The sequence below is a fragment of the Oculina patagonica genome, chromosome 2 (assembly GCF_052425735.1).
Source record: "Oculina patagonica isolate OP01 chromosome 2, crgOcupat, whole genome shotgun sequence".
NCBI classification, from domain to species: Eukaryota; Metazoa; Cnidaria; class Anthozoa; order Scleractinia; family Oculinidae; genus Oculina; species Oculina patagonica.
In genome coordinates, this window is record NC_135759.1 from 13,373,030 (window position 1) to 13,386,096 (window position 13,067).

At 36.3% G+C, this 13,067-nt stretch overlaps 1 protein-coding gene and 1 long non-coding RNA gene across 2 annotated transcripts in view; one reads left to right on the top strand and one right to left on the bottom strand.

Moving 5' to 3' along the window:
* Positions 1–1,768: 1,768 nt before the first annotated feature.
* Positions 1,769–10,071, bottom strand: LOC144639061 (uncharacterized). Its single transcript, XM_078498324.1, has 10 exons — positions 9,989–10,071; positions 9,775–9,835; positions 9,644–9,670; positions 9,515–9,541; positions 9,020–9,054; positions 8,734–8,787; positions 8,080–8,133; positions 7,026–7,106; positions 5,358–5,400; positions 1,769–3,090 (listed from the first exon to the last, which is right to left on the bottom strand). Exons 1-10 carry the CDS (start codon positions 10,067–10,069, stop codon positions 2,015–2,017), a joined length of 1,539 nt encoding a protein of 512 aa, XP_078354450.1. The 5' UTR covers positions 10,070–10,071; the 3' UTR covers positions 1,769–2,014.
* Positions 3,271–13,067, top strand: part of LOC144639852 (uncharacterized) — a 46,248-nt gene continuing 36,451 nt past the window's right edge. Inside the window, exon 1 of the long non-coding RNA XR_013568231.1 lies at positions 3,271–3,414. This is a non-coding gene — a long non-coding RNA (uncharacterized LOC144639852). The remainder of the gene's footprint in view (positions 3,415–13,067) is intronic.

The following is a 13,067-nucleotide window of genomic DNA, read 5'->3' on the forward strand; positions in this document are numbered from 1 at the left end:
TCACGCAGCAGCAATGATCGGATGACAGGCACAAGATTCCAAACACGAATCACCGACAATTCACATCAAACATACCGACATTTTGTTCAGATGAGAATTTTGGCGCGAGATTAAAGTAAAAGGTGAACAAACGTAATCTGAGCTCTGTAAAAGATGAGAACGAAGGAGTTAACGAAACTAAATGGGAAATATCGACTACGCTTTGGATTGTCGACAACGCTCAACGAAATGAAACCTGCGATGTGGATAACTAATGTTTACAGCATTGCTGTTGCATTTATTTTGACAACACAAGAAACAAATTTGTGTATTGAAATACAGCTGTGGAAGTGTATTAAGGAGACAGTTTTGTATATAATTATATTCTTGTACCTAATTTATCTTTTTTTATGTCAGGCGATGTTCTTCGCTTTCGGCGTAACAATTATGGTAATATTTACTAAGCAACTACAAGTGCTGGCATATTTAAAAACCTTGGTGTAAAATGAAAAAGAACGGCTTCGTTTGTTTTAAAACTCACGATCAATGAAAGGAAAAATGGAATAATCGCCTTATAGAAGTGCATATTGTTTATTTTGATCATGAACAAATTGTTAATTATATGGTGAAACATATGTTTTTTTGTTTTTAAAAAATTAAACGCGTATGCCTTCAACATTGCCCCCATGATGCCTTCAAGTTTAGTTATTGATCTCATCAAACGTTGTTTTTTCAGTCTTTTGTTTTATTTTCATATTTAAGTGCTAAGTCAAACAGGCTAATGTAACGATTCACTTTTACGGAGACAGTTTAAAACTGCAATAAAACATATTTAAAAAGACTTCTTCTCGACCGACTGTAAAATTTTCGTATTTTTCTCGTTTCTGTGTATATTGTAGATTTTATCTTATTATTCCTTTGAGCCAATAATTTCTAAAGCAATGACATAAACATAAGACAGAAGAATTGCGAGCACGTATACGTTTTGGTAAAACAAAGCATGGTTTGCCCACTCACGTTATCAGTCGATTGTTCATTTTCACTGAATTATAAGAAAACCTTTTAGATAGGGAATTCAGGGAAATACTCCATTAAGGAACATGTTAAAGTTTCGGAAATAAGGCTTCCCGAGAATAAGCGAGTCTGAAACGAAGACAAAGTCCTTCGACAATAAACTCTCCAGCCAAATATAAAACCTAACTTTGCTGTCATGACCATCTCTTAGTCCAACTCTTAGCGCGAGCCATTATCAGCATTATGTTTTGTCCCACATCATCCAACCTTGTCAAACTTTGAGTTGCGTCATTCACGTGTGTAGAAAAGTGACTGAGGAAATTCAGGCGATGAGGAAAAAGAAGTGAGAATAAAACCGGAATGTGATATAAGGAAAATCCTGTAATCCATTTTTATTTTCCCTATGATCTTAGCTTGAAAGCAAGGGCCTTTCTCTTTTGATTCTTCATATAAGGCTCATGACGATAGGCCATGGTTCCATATCTGGTTTGAAACGAAATAACGATAAAGGATCAGCTGTAGTACAAAGCATGGACCTTTGTTTGAATGTAAGCCCGACAAAAAGTACCAGCTTAACTCGAAGAAAGTATTTTCCGTGGGGCTATCCTTCCTCAGAATGTTCAACAGTTACATTAAATACCACACACTTGTCCTGAACATTAAAACTGTTTAACCAAAAGAAACAAAAGTGTAGGCAAGTCAGTTATATTCTAAGCACAGCTTTATTATTGCCTTAAGTAGCTGATTTATAGCCAACATACAAACTAACAGCAGTCAACCACGCATTATTTGTCATTATGGCAAGCGTCCTAGATCACGTTTTTATTTTATTTTTTCCATCTTGTCATCGTGATGTTTGTTTTTTCTTGGCGATCAAAATATTAAAATATCCAAAATTTACTGATAGCTAGTTCTTTAATTTCTATCCTTAGTCTACCACAGCAAAAACTACCCTAATACTACGCATATGCCGGTTTGGTCTTTGGTCACTTTTCAGGAGCCAAAAATTCTGTTTCTGTCCCTATACCCACTTGTACAAGGCGCTGTTAATGTTGTTTTTTTTATTGTAATAATTCGCCACAGCCAGGTAAGTGTGACCTTTGCACTCAAATGACGTCATGTCTCGTATCCCGTGTGTTGGAATCTCTTGGTACTGGATGAACTGCGCTCCAGAGGCCTGGTACACAACTGACCGGGTGTTGTGTTTCTGACTGTCACCATAATAATTGGCCACACCCAAGTACGTTTGACCGCTGATCACAAATGGATGCCAAGCACTGGCTCCACGAGTAGGAATGGACTGGAACAGAACAAACTTTTTGCCATCCCATTTGTAAATGAAGGAATCGGTGTTGTATTTACTTTCAGAGTAAGTGTTGGCAAAGGCGAGGAATGTGTGACCATTGATGTTAAAAGACTTCACATCGTGTGCCCCATATGTCTGGAGAGACTGCAGTTTGACAAAGTGTCCTCCTGACCACCTGAACACAGCAGACTGGACAGAGTACTTCTGTTTGGAGTTGTAATTGTCTGCAAAAGCAATGAAAGTGTCATTGTCTATTACAAATGCCTTACATCCCAGGGCACCTTCAGTTGCTATCTCCTGAAACTTGTTAAACTTGCCGCTGCTCCATTTGTAGATGACTGATTTTGTGGAATGACTACTTCCATCATAATAGTTTGCTACTGCCAGATAGTTTTCTCCTTTTATCATAAAGAATGTGAAGTGGCTTGCTGCTTTTGTAGCTATTTTCTGAAAGAGGACAAACCGCAGACCATTCCACTGATAAACTGCAGAGTCAAGTTGGTACGTTCCATCGTATTTATTTGCCACAGCGAGGAAATGTTTATCAGCAATTGAAAAGTATTCAAGGCCAAAAGCACCTCTAGTTTGCAAAGTCTGATACAAGGTAAATTTTCCAGTCTGTTCATCCATCTTGTAGATCATTGAGCCTGTCTTGTATTTGTTAATGTCGCCATGATAGTTGGCAAAAGCAAGAAACAGTTTTCCATTAATGGTGAAATGTTCAACATCTGCAGCTCCTCTGGTTAGAAGATCTTGAACTTTCTCCAGGAAGTGAAAACCAGTTGAGCATCCTAGGGTAAAAGCAAAACAGGGCATGGTAAAAAAAATTCCCGTTAGCACTGACGAAATTTTCTGAGCACCTTGCTTCAAAAGAATCAGCAAATTAGTATTTTCTTTATTGATTTTAATCACTTTAGAACCGTCAGTGATATATGCGAGACTGAAGTGAAGTTTCAAGTATTACAATTATAAAAGAAGAAGAAGAAGAAGAAGAAGGTGAAGAAGAAGAAGAAGAAGAAGAAGAAGAAGAAGAAGAAGAAGAAGAAGAAGAAGAAGAAAAAGAAGATGAAGAACAAGAACAAGAACAAGAACAAGAACAAGAACAAGAAGAAGAAGTAGAACAAGAACAAGAAGAAGCAGAGATAACTTAAAGGTCAAAGGAACAGAAATTTCGAATTTTTATTTTTATTTTTTGGCCCAAATAAACACACATTGGACATTGCATTGCAGGGATATTGCAAGCTAAAAAAGGCTTTCATTAGGCCTCCATAATCGTAGAGTGCTTTGAAAAATTGTCGGAAATAAAAACTTGTTACGTCATAATTGGTGTTTTTGAAGACGACCGTAGGCCAATTTGGAAGACCGCACCTTAGAATTTAAATAAATGTGTTTAGTGACATTTCAAGCAGTTATTTCGTTCTGTTCGGCCGTTTTTCAGTTGATTATTTGTTGGTTGTTGTTGTTCATAGATGCGCATGTTTTTGACCAAATAGCTTAAGCTAAAAAATAGCTTAAAGTCGCGCACGACCCTTTCAATCATTATGTATGTATTTATTTAAAGAGTATGCACGGACTGCGACGACTGAAGCCGACAACAAACGAAATATTCATGAGAATTTTTTTTTAAGTTCTTTGTACAAGTAATTACGCGTTATTGTTCTCACCTTTGTGTCCCGTGCGCTGGAACATAGCGAATTATCATAATTAAATCCACAGCATTGAATATAGCACATGTTGTTGTAAACATTTACTCGGAAGGTCTTCGGAAGCCTCAAAATCTGCAATTTTGTGTCCAAGTTTTCTCCGTCGATATAGAATTTCAGGAGTTGATTCGCAAACAACATAAACTTGGTCTACTTAATTGTGTTCTGACAAGAGCGAATTTTGAAACGTCCTTCTCAAAATGAAGATAGCACGTTTCAAAGTTTAGATTTCACATTTTTACTCTCTTTCAAGCCATTAACTTTTAGCCTGCGTTGCAGACGAACAAAACCCCGGTATAGTGCACTATACCGGGGTTTAGTTCGTCTGCAACGCAGACTATTAACTTCTAACAGTTTTTGAAATAAAAAATTTCGTTCTTGTTAGAATACAAAAGAGGTTATAATTTATCACCAGGTTGTAAAATCATTTAATTCGGTGCGCTGTTCTTGCTGAAAACTTGGACACAAAATTGCATTATCTGCAGTTAAACGTTTTTAAAAGAGCTTTTAACATCACAGCAAACGATCATCTCTCAGTAAAAGGAAAATCACGATGTAATTCCATCATCCCCTTATATCCTTGATAAATTTTAGAGGAATCGATGTTCAAAATGTAGCGAATTAAAGAATTACAAGATAGCACCCCGCCAAGAAATTTGGCAAATGAATTTATTAATGAGGAAGGGTCCTGCGCGACCTTAAAGTTTTGTTTGCTGTCGTTTTGCATATCTTGTGAGACAAAAGTAGAATGCCCGCTGGTATGAAAACAAATCAGGAATCTTTATTGTTCTTCCTCATTAGTATTTCACGTTAATGAGCAGAATTATCTGCACGTGCGTTAACCTGCACGTGCGTTTTGATGCCATTTACTGCAGAACAACAACGTGAAATGACCAAATTCTGCGTGTTTTGGACAACGTCAGCCACGACGACTAATTTACGGTTTTTCTATTTGCGGTTGAACGCTCTCTTTGAATATTCAGCGGGAGCTAGTTCTTAAATTTCCATTACACGTCGTCGTTGACGCTACCGTCACCAATTATGACGTCACAAACTCGTTCCATGACCTCCATTTCAGTGCGCAGTCATTCAAAAACGTTTTCGTGAAGTCTTCGGAAATCTCCGTATTTTTTGCTGTACTTCGCGCTTTAAGACTCGGAAAGCAAAACTTTCTTTTAACTTCACTCAATAATGGATAGTTTTAGTGCTTGGTTGATTAAAATGGTATTTTAAAATTTCTGTTCTTTTGACCCTTAAGGATAATTATGAACTTTGCTTGAAATGCAAGTAGAAGGTTAGAGATATCTAAAAATATTTGATTACTTAAAACAATACTATCTATAAACTATTCTTACCCGAATTACAACAATTTGGTTTTGCTGAAGACGGAGAGGATCCCTGCAATGGATTCGAAAGAGGAACAGGTTTGTACACCACAAGGTCACGAAAATAATTTACATTTGTACCTAAATCAGGATTATGAAGAAGAAAGCCTTTATTTAAATAGGGTTACTCCATCAGCTTTTACAATAAAAACTGTTAGCAAAAGTAAAAAGTCGCTAAAAGCCATACAGTGTACCTAAAATGGAAGTTGAAAAGATTAAAATATATAAGAGTACTAAGATTTAAGCTAAAATTATGTTGCATTTGTATACAATCGAAAGATTTAAAAATTACATATTATTTGGATAAGAGTTATAAATTTGACAACCGGAATAATAAAAAAGACCTTTTCGCGGCTTCTGTCCGTACTTTAGGCAGATGCAATAAGTCAGCCTGCCTTGTTTCTCTTAGCGCTACTGTGCAGTTTTTCTATGAGATCAAAATTGACCTTCCCGCAGCAGTTCCACACCGTGTCACAGTAGTCAAGTACTGGTATAATAAATGACTTGTAGATGATATTTGCAGTGTTTGTGGTGACATCGGACCTTATTCGACTCAACATGCCCAATTTCTTGCCAGCCTTGCCCAAAACATATTTAACATGGGCATTCCACGAGAGGGCATCGTTTAAGACGACACCGAGATGAGATACTTATATTCTGACACACGCTTAATGAGATCTCCCGAGACATAGATAGAGAAGTTGGTTTCAGAGCTCAGTCTAGCTGCTGTTCCAAATAGCACACACTCTGTTTTCGTCTTGTTTAAGAAAAGGCTATTGTCACCTAGCCAGTTCTCGACCACTTCAAGATCACTACTCAGAGCTTTTTCAATTGCATGCACATCCCTACTTGAGTGAAAAAGAACGGTGTCATCAGCGTACATTAATGAGCCACAGATCTTTAAACGTGTAGGGAGATCATTTATAAGTCCCTGGGGTACTCCTGATGTAATGTTACTAATTTGGGACAATTCATTCTCAATGCTGACTTGCTGAGTACGATTTCTTAAATAGTCTTTAAACCAGCTTAGTTCGGTTTCAGCAATTCCAACTGCATTAAGCTTAGAGACGATAATTTCGTGATCCACAGTCAGTCAAAAGCTTTACGTAGGTCAATAAAAACTGCGCCATTAAGGAGTCCTTGGTCCATACCCCGTCGTATCGTATCTGTAAAGGATATTGCTGCTGACTCAGTGGAGTGACTTTTCCGGAAGGGTTTAGTATTTTGTTTTCAGTGAGGAATTGATACAGTTATCGATGCACCGCCCGTCTTGAAAGCAACCAATAATACAGAGATGGGACGATAGTAATCCAACTCACTTCTTTATAGATATTCCTTATAGAACCTAAACTTTTTGTTCATAGCGGACGTACTGCAGAGGAACATAACATGCTTTACTGCTCTCTAAACAGAGATTACTTAATTTATTCATGGCGGTTTCTATTCAAAGTCTCGATTTGTAGACTGCAAAATGCAGGCAAAAAGTATAAATCGTGTTACTGTTACCATCATTGAGAGCTAACTGTCAACATGTTTGTAGGCTAACCAGTCGGTTTTGTTGTCCAGACTTACCGGAGTGGAAGTTATCGGGTCTGCAGTCTGCATTTGTCAAACAGCCGTTTCAAATTATTTACCTACCTGCTTGTCACATGTTCCCGGCATTCCTTTCTGTCCCTTTTCTCCGTGTGATCCTTTCTCTCCAACAGATCCTTTCTCGCCCTCAATAAAGACAAAATAATGTCAATTTAGTGTAGTGATAAACCTTTTTAGAAAATACCATGCATCTGGTTTTAATCCTAGCGAAGATGTGAAAAAGCTTTGATTTACAGTTATCATCCTTTTCTCTTAGTCTTGCTTCTGATCATAGTACTGGAATGTTCTTTTTTTAGTGAGAAATATCCCCTTGGTTCTGGTACTATTAGCCATATTCTAAACGAGCAGGGGACTGGGTACGAAATTTAAAAATTGATTATATTGAATGAACCCTATAATCTGGAAGAGCATCCAAAAATTAGTTTATTTATGCTAAAGGCATAGGTGTGGTTCACTTTTAGAAATCACTCAAATAAGAGAGCTTAGTATGAATTGGATGGTCAGCTGCCCCTCCAATTCATACTAAGCTCTCTTATTTTAATGAGTTTTAAAAGTGAACCATACTATTGCGTTTAAACCAATAACTCTCAAATTTGGTTAGGTTACTAATTTTTGGATGCTCTTTCAGATAACGGATGCAATTTTTCAATTCAATCGATATTGAATATTCGTACCCAGTCCCCTGCTCGTTTCGAACATGGCTAATTACACTAAAATTTCCATCCTTTCCTCTAAGTAATGGTTGTAAGCTAAGGACTAATGAACCTTAGTTTTGCCCCAAAATTACCATCCTTTCTTCCTAGTCATGGTTCCAAGCTATGCGTCTTAATGCATCTTACTTGACAGTTAAACTGCCATCGATTCCTCTTAGTCCTGATTTTAAGCTTGGTGACTTAAATTACCATCCTTTTCACTTAGTCTTACTTCTTTATTAAGAGACAATAGAACTTTATTTTGCGCTAAAAGGCTAGTTCAACTACTATACTTTTCTTTGTCAGTTATAGCTCTAAGCAGGAAGAAAATAGAATCCACTTTTACACTAAAATTTTCATCCTTTCCTCTTTGTCCTGATTCTAAACTAAGGGACAATGGAACTTACTTTTGCACTGTAATTACCATCCTTTCCTCTTGGTCCTGGTTCTCCCTTCTCCCCCTAAACAATGACAAAAGCGTAATTATATTAACATACTTTAGTTAGGGAACACTGGCTGGTAAAAGCGTTTAATTATATGAGTTATATTGTGGTATTAAGTGTTAAAACTTTTGCAAAAGAGAAAAATTGACGATGGTTGATCGAATTACGTTTTTTCTGTCACAAGAATGGAACAAAGGAAATTCCCCAACATACCAGGTTTTTGAAAGAAAAACACGCATCAGTGGAAACCATTGTCAATGAGTAGTTATCTTTTTTAAATTAAATATACTAGTTCAGTGAAGTCAAGAAAAGGATGTCATTATGAATTACGTATGCACGATGTTTTGATCAAAAATTTAAAAAAAAATCAGGCAGACTTTTTCACAAATTCTAGAAAAATCGCTTAAACTTTACAAGAGGTTTCCCATCTTTTGAAAAATTCACTTGATATCATCATCTTGGTGTTCTAAGTGTGTATTTCTTGCATGAGCGAAAGTACTGAGTCATAATATTAACACCGTTTTGATGAAAAATTCAGCCTGATAGTGACACTTTGAGCTTATTAATTTATCTTGGGTAAAACATAAATTCTTTTTGTACTATATAGTCATTTCTAACCTTAATGCCAGCTTTTCCATCCAGTCCACGCATCCCTGTGTCACCTTTCTCTCCCTGAAAAACAACAAAGCAAAATTTGACAACAAATTAAAATTATCACTTTGTCGCCATGGTAACGAAGTGCCTAGGCTTGACTTGTTATCAAAAAGTGGCAGGCATACATCATGAAGTATCTGAAAAGAATCGCTGCCTGTAATCAAAGTACTAAATCAGACAGGTTGTATTTTATTGCTTATTTTTGTGTTGATGTAATAATCATACTGTGATGGGTCAAAAAATTACCAACCTTTGGTCCCATAATTCCATCGCGTCCGTCCCGTCCTATGTTAGAAATCAGAATGGCGATCAATAGAAAACGTCACATTGCAAAACACTTGACAGCAATTCCACTTATATGTCTTTCAAATGTACATGACACGCTTCTTTTTGCGGTGCTTCGAATTCTTTATAAGCAGCACTTAGTCTGAAAGCTTTTTATCGATACAAAAGCAAGATTGCTTCAAAGAGCGAGCAGGAATTGTTTGGCAAATAGTTATACTGTAATTATTTAGTTTTATTATATATTTTAACCACCAGTTTGATTCGTCAATTTGTTGTCACTCTCAAATGTCATTTTTATTTGCGATTTATATCTGTTTTAGTGACACTTAAGTAATAGTAGTTTGCTTTTTTCTTTTCTTTGTCAGAATGAAATGTTTTTTATATCATTTTATAGTCAAAAATCGTCTTATCTGTGGTTTGCATTTCACGCTTGAACTGTATATAAAAATAACTACATCACCGTTTATTCCGTCGCGCCCATCCTTTCCTGTGTTGAAAACAAATCGTAATTCAATTATTGATAAACATTGTTTTTTTTAATATAAGTAGAAAACGGGAAAGTACCAGACTAAAATTGTTGTAAACTCACCAGTTTGTCCATCTTTTCCGTCTTTTCCTAACATGCAAGAAAATCAAAAGAAATGAAATAAAGTCAGTGATATCGTTCGCAAAAACTGCAATTGGAACGCAAAATAAAATTATTTGGAGATATTGACTCACCATCTTTACTACATCCAGCTTGTTGCACGAAGCAATTTGGTTTGGCTGCTGTTCCAGTACTCTGAAAATATAATTTTTGTTATTATGAGGCTAACATTAACTGTAAAAAAATATAAGAAAAATTTGAATGAGAAGAACACCGCTACCCTCTTTTCACAGAACGTGTACCCAAGCCATGAAACATCGTCGTCCAATAAAGTCGACTCTTTATTACCTGGTTTGCAGATTTATTCTGCGATGCTCCGAAGGAACTCAAGAAAAAGGCAAAAGCGAGCAGGAAGAACAAGCGAAACATTTTCACTCTCGCTCCTCTGATACCAACTGGTAAACGAACTAGTCAGCATAAAGTGAAAACAGTTTTTCAGCCTTGTTTACTTAGTTAAAAACACGAAAATTCGACACGGAATACCTTTTGTTCATAATGTTTACATCACTTGTGAGAAACAAAGTACATACTGATATATTGACATTAAGGACTACCTCGTAATACAATGATCAATAAACAACTTCTCTTTACAATGTCAACTCTTGGTCAAGCAGTTAGGTGAAGAGAAAATAAAAAACGATCAGTTATTTTTGATATACCATCAAATTCTCATTACGTCCAACAACGGAAATGTCTAGCACTCAGGAAGGAGAATTAACATTTTCAAACAGTTAATAAGCGAGAACGTAAATAAGAAACAATATAGACTCATGGTAAGCGTATCGATTGACTTGGAATAAAATGTACTTTGATATTCTCACTTTATTGTATTCCGCGACGCCGCTCGCTTGCTTCAGCTAGTTTTTTTTTTTACCTTGTTATGACATCTCGACAGCGTGTACAAAAAAGTTAAAGTGTAATGTATTTGTCCACCTATGCCGATTTCGTGATAGTGTATTTTCAAAACTTGGTGATTGCAGACGACTGATTCAACTGAGTTTTATTATAGTTGTTTAATCAAGGGAATCTACACGTCTTTAAATTTTCAAACAATTTTAAGATGGACTGGACTGTTAAAAGATTGTTTCTTAAAGTCTCTTATTATCACCGAACCCGAACTGTACTCGAGACAACTTGGTAAACAATGAAATTATTCAAATTTGAAGTGACGAATATTCGAAATGTTCTTTTATGTTACTAGTATTTTGTTTATAACTAGCAAGTTTAAAGGTCTCTTTCACTGTTATCAAAGCGTCTAAAGCTGTTTTAATACATGAATATTTCTAAGCTTTTCGTATAAACTTTCACCGCCTTCTATTACGTGGCAAACTTGGTAACGTAGAAATGGCACTATTTGTTTTGCATGGAGAATAAAAACAGTGAATCGGTATAATATTAACTGCTCCAATATTTACTCATTATAATGTAAAAACCTATGACAGTGGCTGTTGTGAATATAGTTCATTAACATGTTTGAGGTGATTCCCTCGGTTAATATATAGATTTAGGCAAGCCTAAAAGCGGAGCTCCCCATTTATTTAATTTTCACTGGAGCTTACAATGTTTTCATTCTAGTGAATAAGCGGCCAAAGTACTAATGTTTATGGCGGTTTATAGGTTCAAGACAAATTTAAATAGCTCACGGTTAAACCGAATGTCAGCAGTACGACAAAAATAATAATCTTAAAGCGGGGCAAAATCATTACTCATGGCACGAAAAATTACTTTAGAGTACAGTAAATTATCTGCTTTCTAGCAATAGAAAATAGTTTCGCGATCCTGTAAAAGTTTCGCAGCAGTTTAGTAGACTCCACAATATGTATTACATTGATATAGGATATATTCAACGTGAATCACTGAGTCTGTCGGATTAGCTCAATCGGTAAGGTGCCAGTCTGCGGGTCGGAAGGTCATGAGTTCAAATCCCAGAGGGTCAAGTTTTTTTTTCTTTTTTTTTTTTCTTTTTTTTTACCCCGTAGCAATAAAATGGTTTGTTTATTCCAGGCGTAACTAATCGATGACATCAATGACATCAATGAAATCAATGAGTAATCAATGAGTAATCGATGGGTAATCAGTTGATTAGTCATTGATTATTGCCGATGATCAATGAGTAATCGATGACTAATCGATAGGCCACAAAATTTTTGGTCATCGATTAGTCATCGATTGCATCGATCAGTCATCGATTGCATCGATTAGTCATTGATTGCATTGATTACTCATCGATATAGTCTCGTGGTTGAGAACCGGAACTTGTAAAAAAATAACACGCTATAACAATCTAACAATATCATGGTAACACGTAAAAAAAGTACAGAAAGTAAAAGTGCTTGCAGCTGTTCCGGCGCGTAATGTAAGTGCTTATGATGGCTGTCTCCCTATACTAAGCCGAAGCAGTTTTACTTTGCTGACAAACATCCACGGACCAAAATCTATAACCGCGTAGTCGATTCTTGTCTTTGTACTTGTTAGTTTTATTTCCAGACTGGTTGGTTTTCCTGTTCAATTGTTTTGTTATTAAATAAAGAGTTGGGTAAAGTGAAATATTGAAATATCATCTGTATTTGTGCTTAGCCCTTCACGTCTTGATATGCCGGAAGGTTATTTGACCTTTTGTGAGGGCGTAATTTCGTCAACAAGAATGCCAGTTACAAAGCAAAATATGACTAACATAGAGAAAAAAAAAATCACAAAAATGGTACAAGAAAGTAAGGAATGTGTCTTTTGTGTGCAGTATGATAGTTGATGAGTAATCGATGGGTCATCGATGAGTAATCAATAACATCAATAGGTAATCAATTACATCAATGAGTAATCGATGTCATCGATGAGTGATCGATAGGCCACAAAATTTTTGGGCTTCGATTACTCATCGATTACTCATTGATCATCGCCAATAATCAATGACTAATCAACTGATTACCCATCGATTACTCATTGATTACCAATTGATGTCATTGATCATCGATTAGTTATGCCTGGTTTATTATATCAACCCGATTTAGCTTTTCGATACTCCTTCATGTACGATGCTGGCTTTACAGATAGACACGAAAGTCATCGATCGATTATGGCTCTCAATGTCCACTTTTTTGGCGGTCGATTACTTTCTACACGTAATTTTCAGCCACATTTTGTTTCATTGCTTCTTGTTTTTCTTTTCAAACCTCTTTAAATTTTAAAGGCCGCCTTTATACGGCCTTCTTCCTTCACTATTTCTACCATCAAACTATGGCGGCCATGTTGCGCGACTCCGTACGCCGTACGCGCCCGCGAACCATGCCGCTATCCATGTTGACCATGAAAACTCATTTCGATAGTGTTCCTTCTTTCATGAGTATGGTGCTCTGCTCTGCGGCCCTGC

Excerpts from the sequence above, each read along its gene's own strand:
- LOC144639061 (XM_078498324.1), bottom strand. The coding sequence starts at position 10,069 with ATGTTTCGCTTGTTCTTCCTGCTCGCTTTTGCCTTTTTCTTGAGTTCC. Across the intron at positions 5,401-7,025 it reads CGGGAACATGTGACAAGCAG|GGATCCTCTCCGTCTTCAGC; the intron begins GTAGGTAAATAA and ends AATCCATTGCAG. Across the intron at positions 3,091-5,357 it reads ACCAAATTGTTGTAATTCGG|GATGCTCAACTGGTTTTCAC; the intron begins GTAAGAATAGTT and ends CTTTTACCCTAG.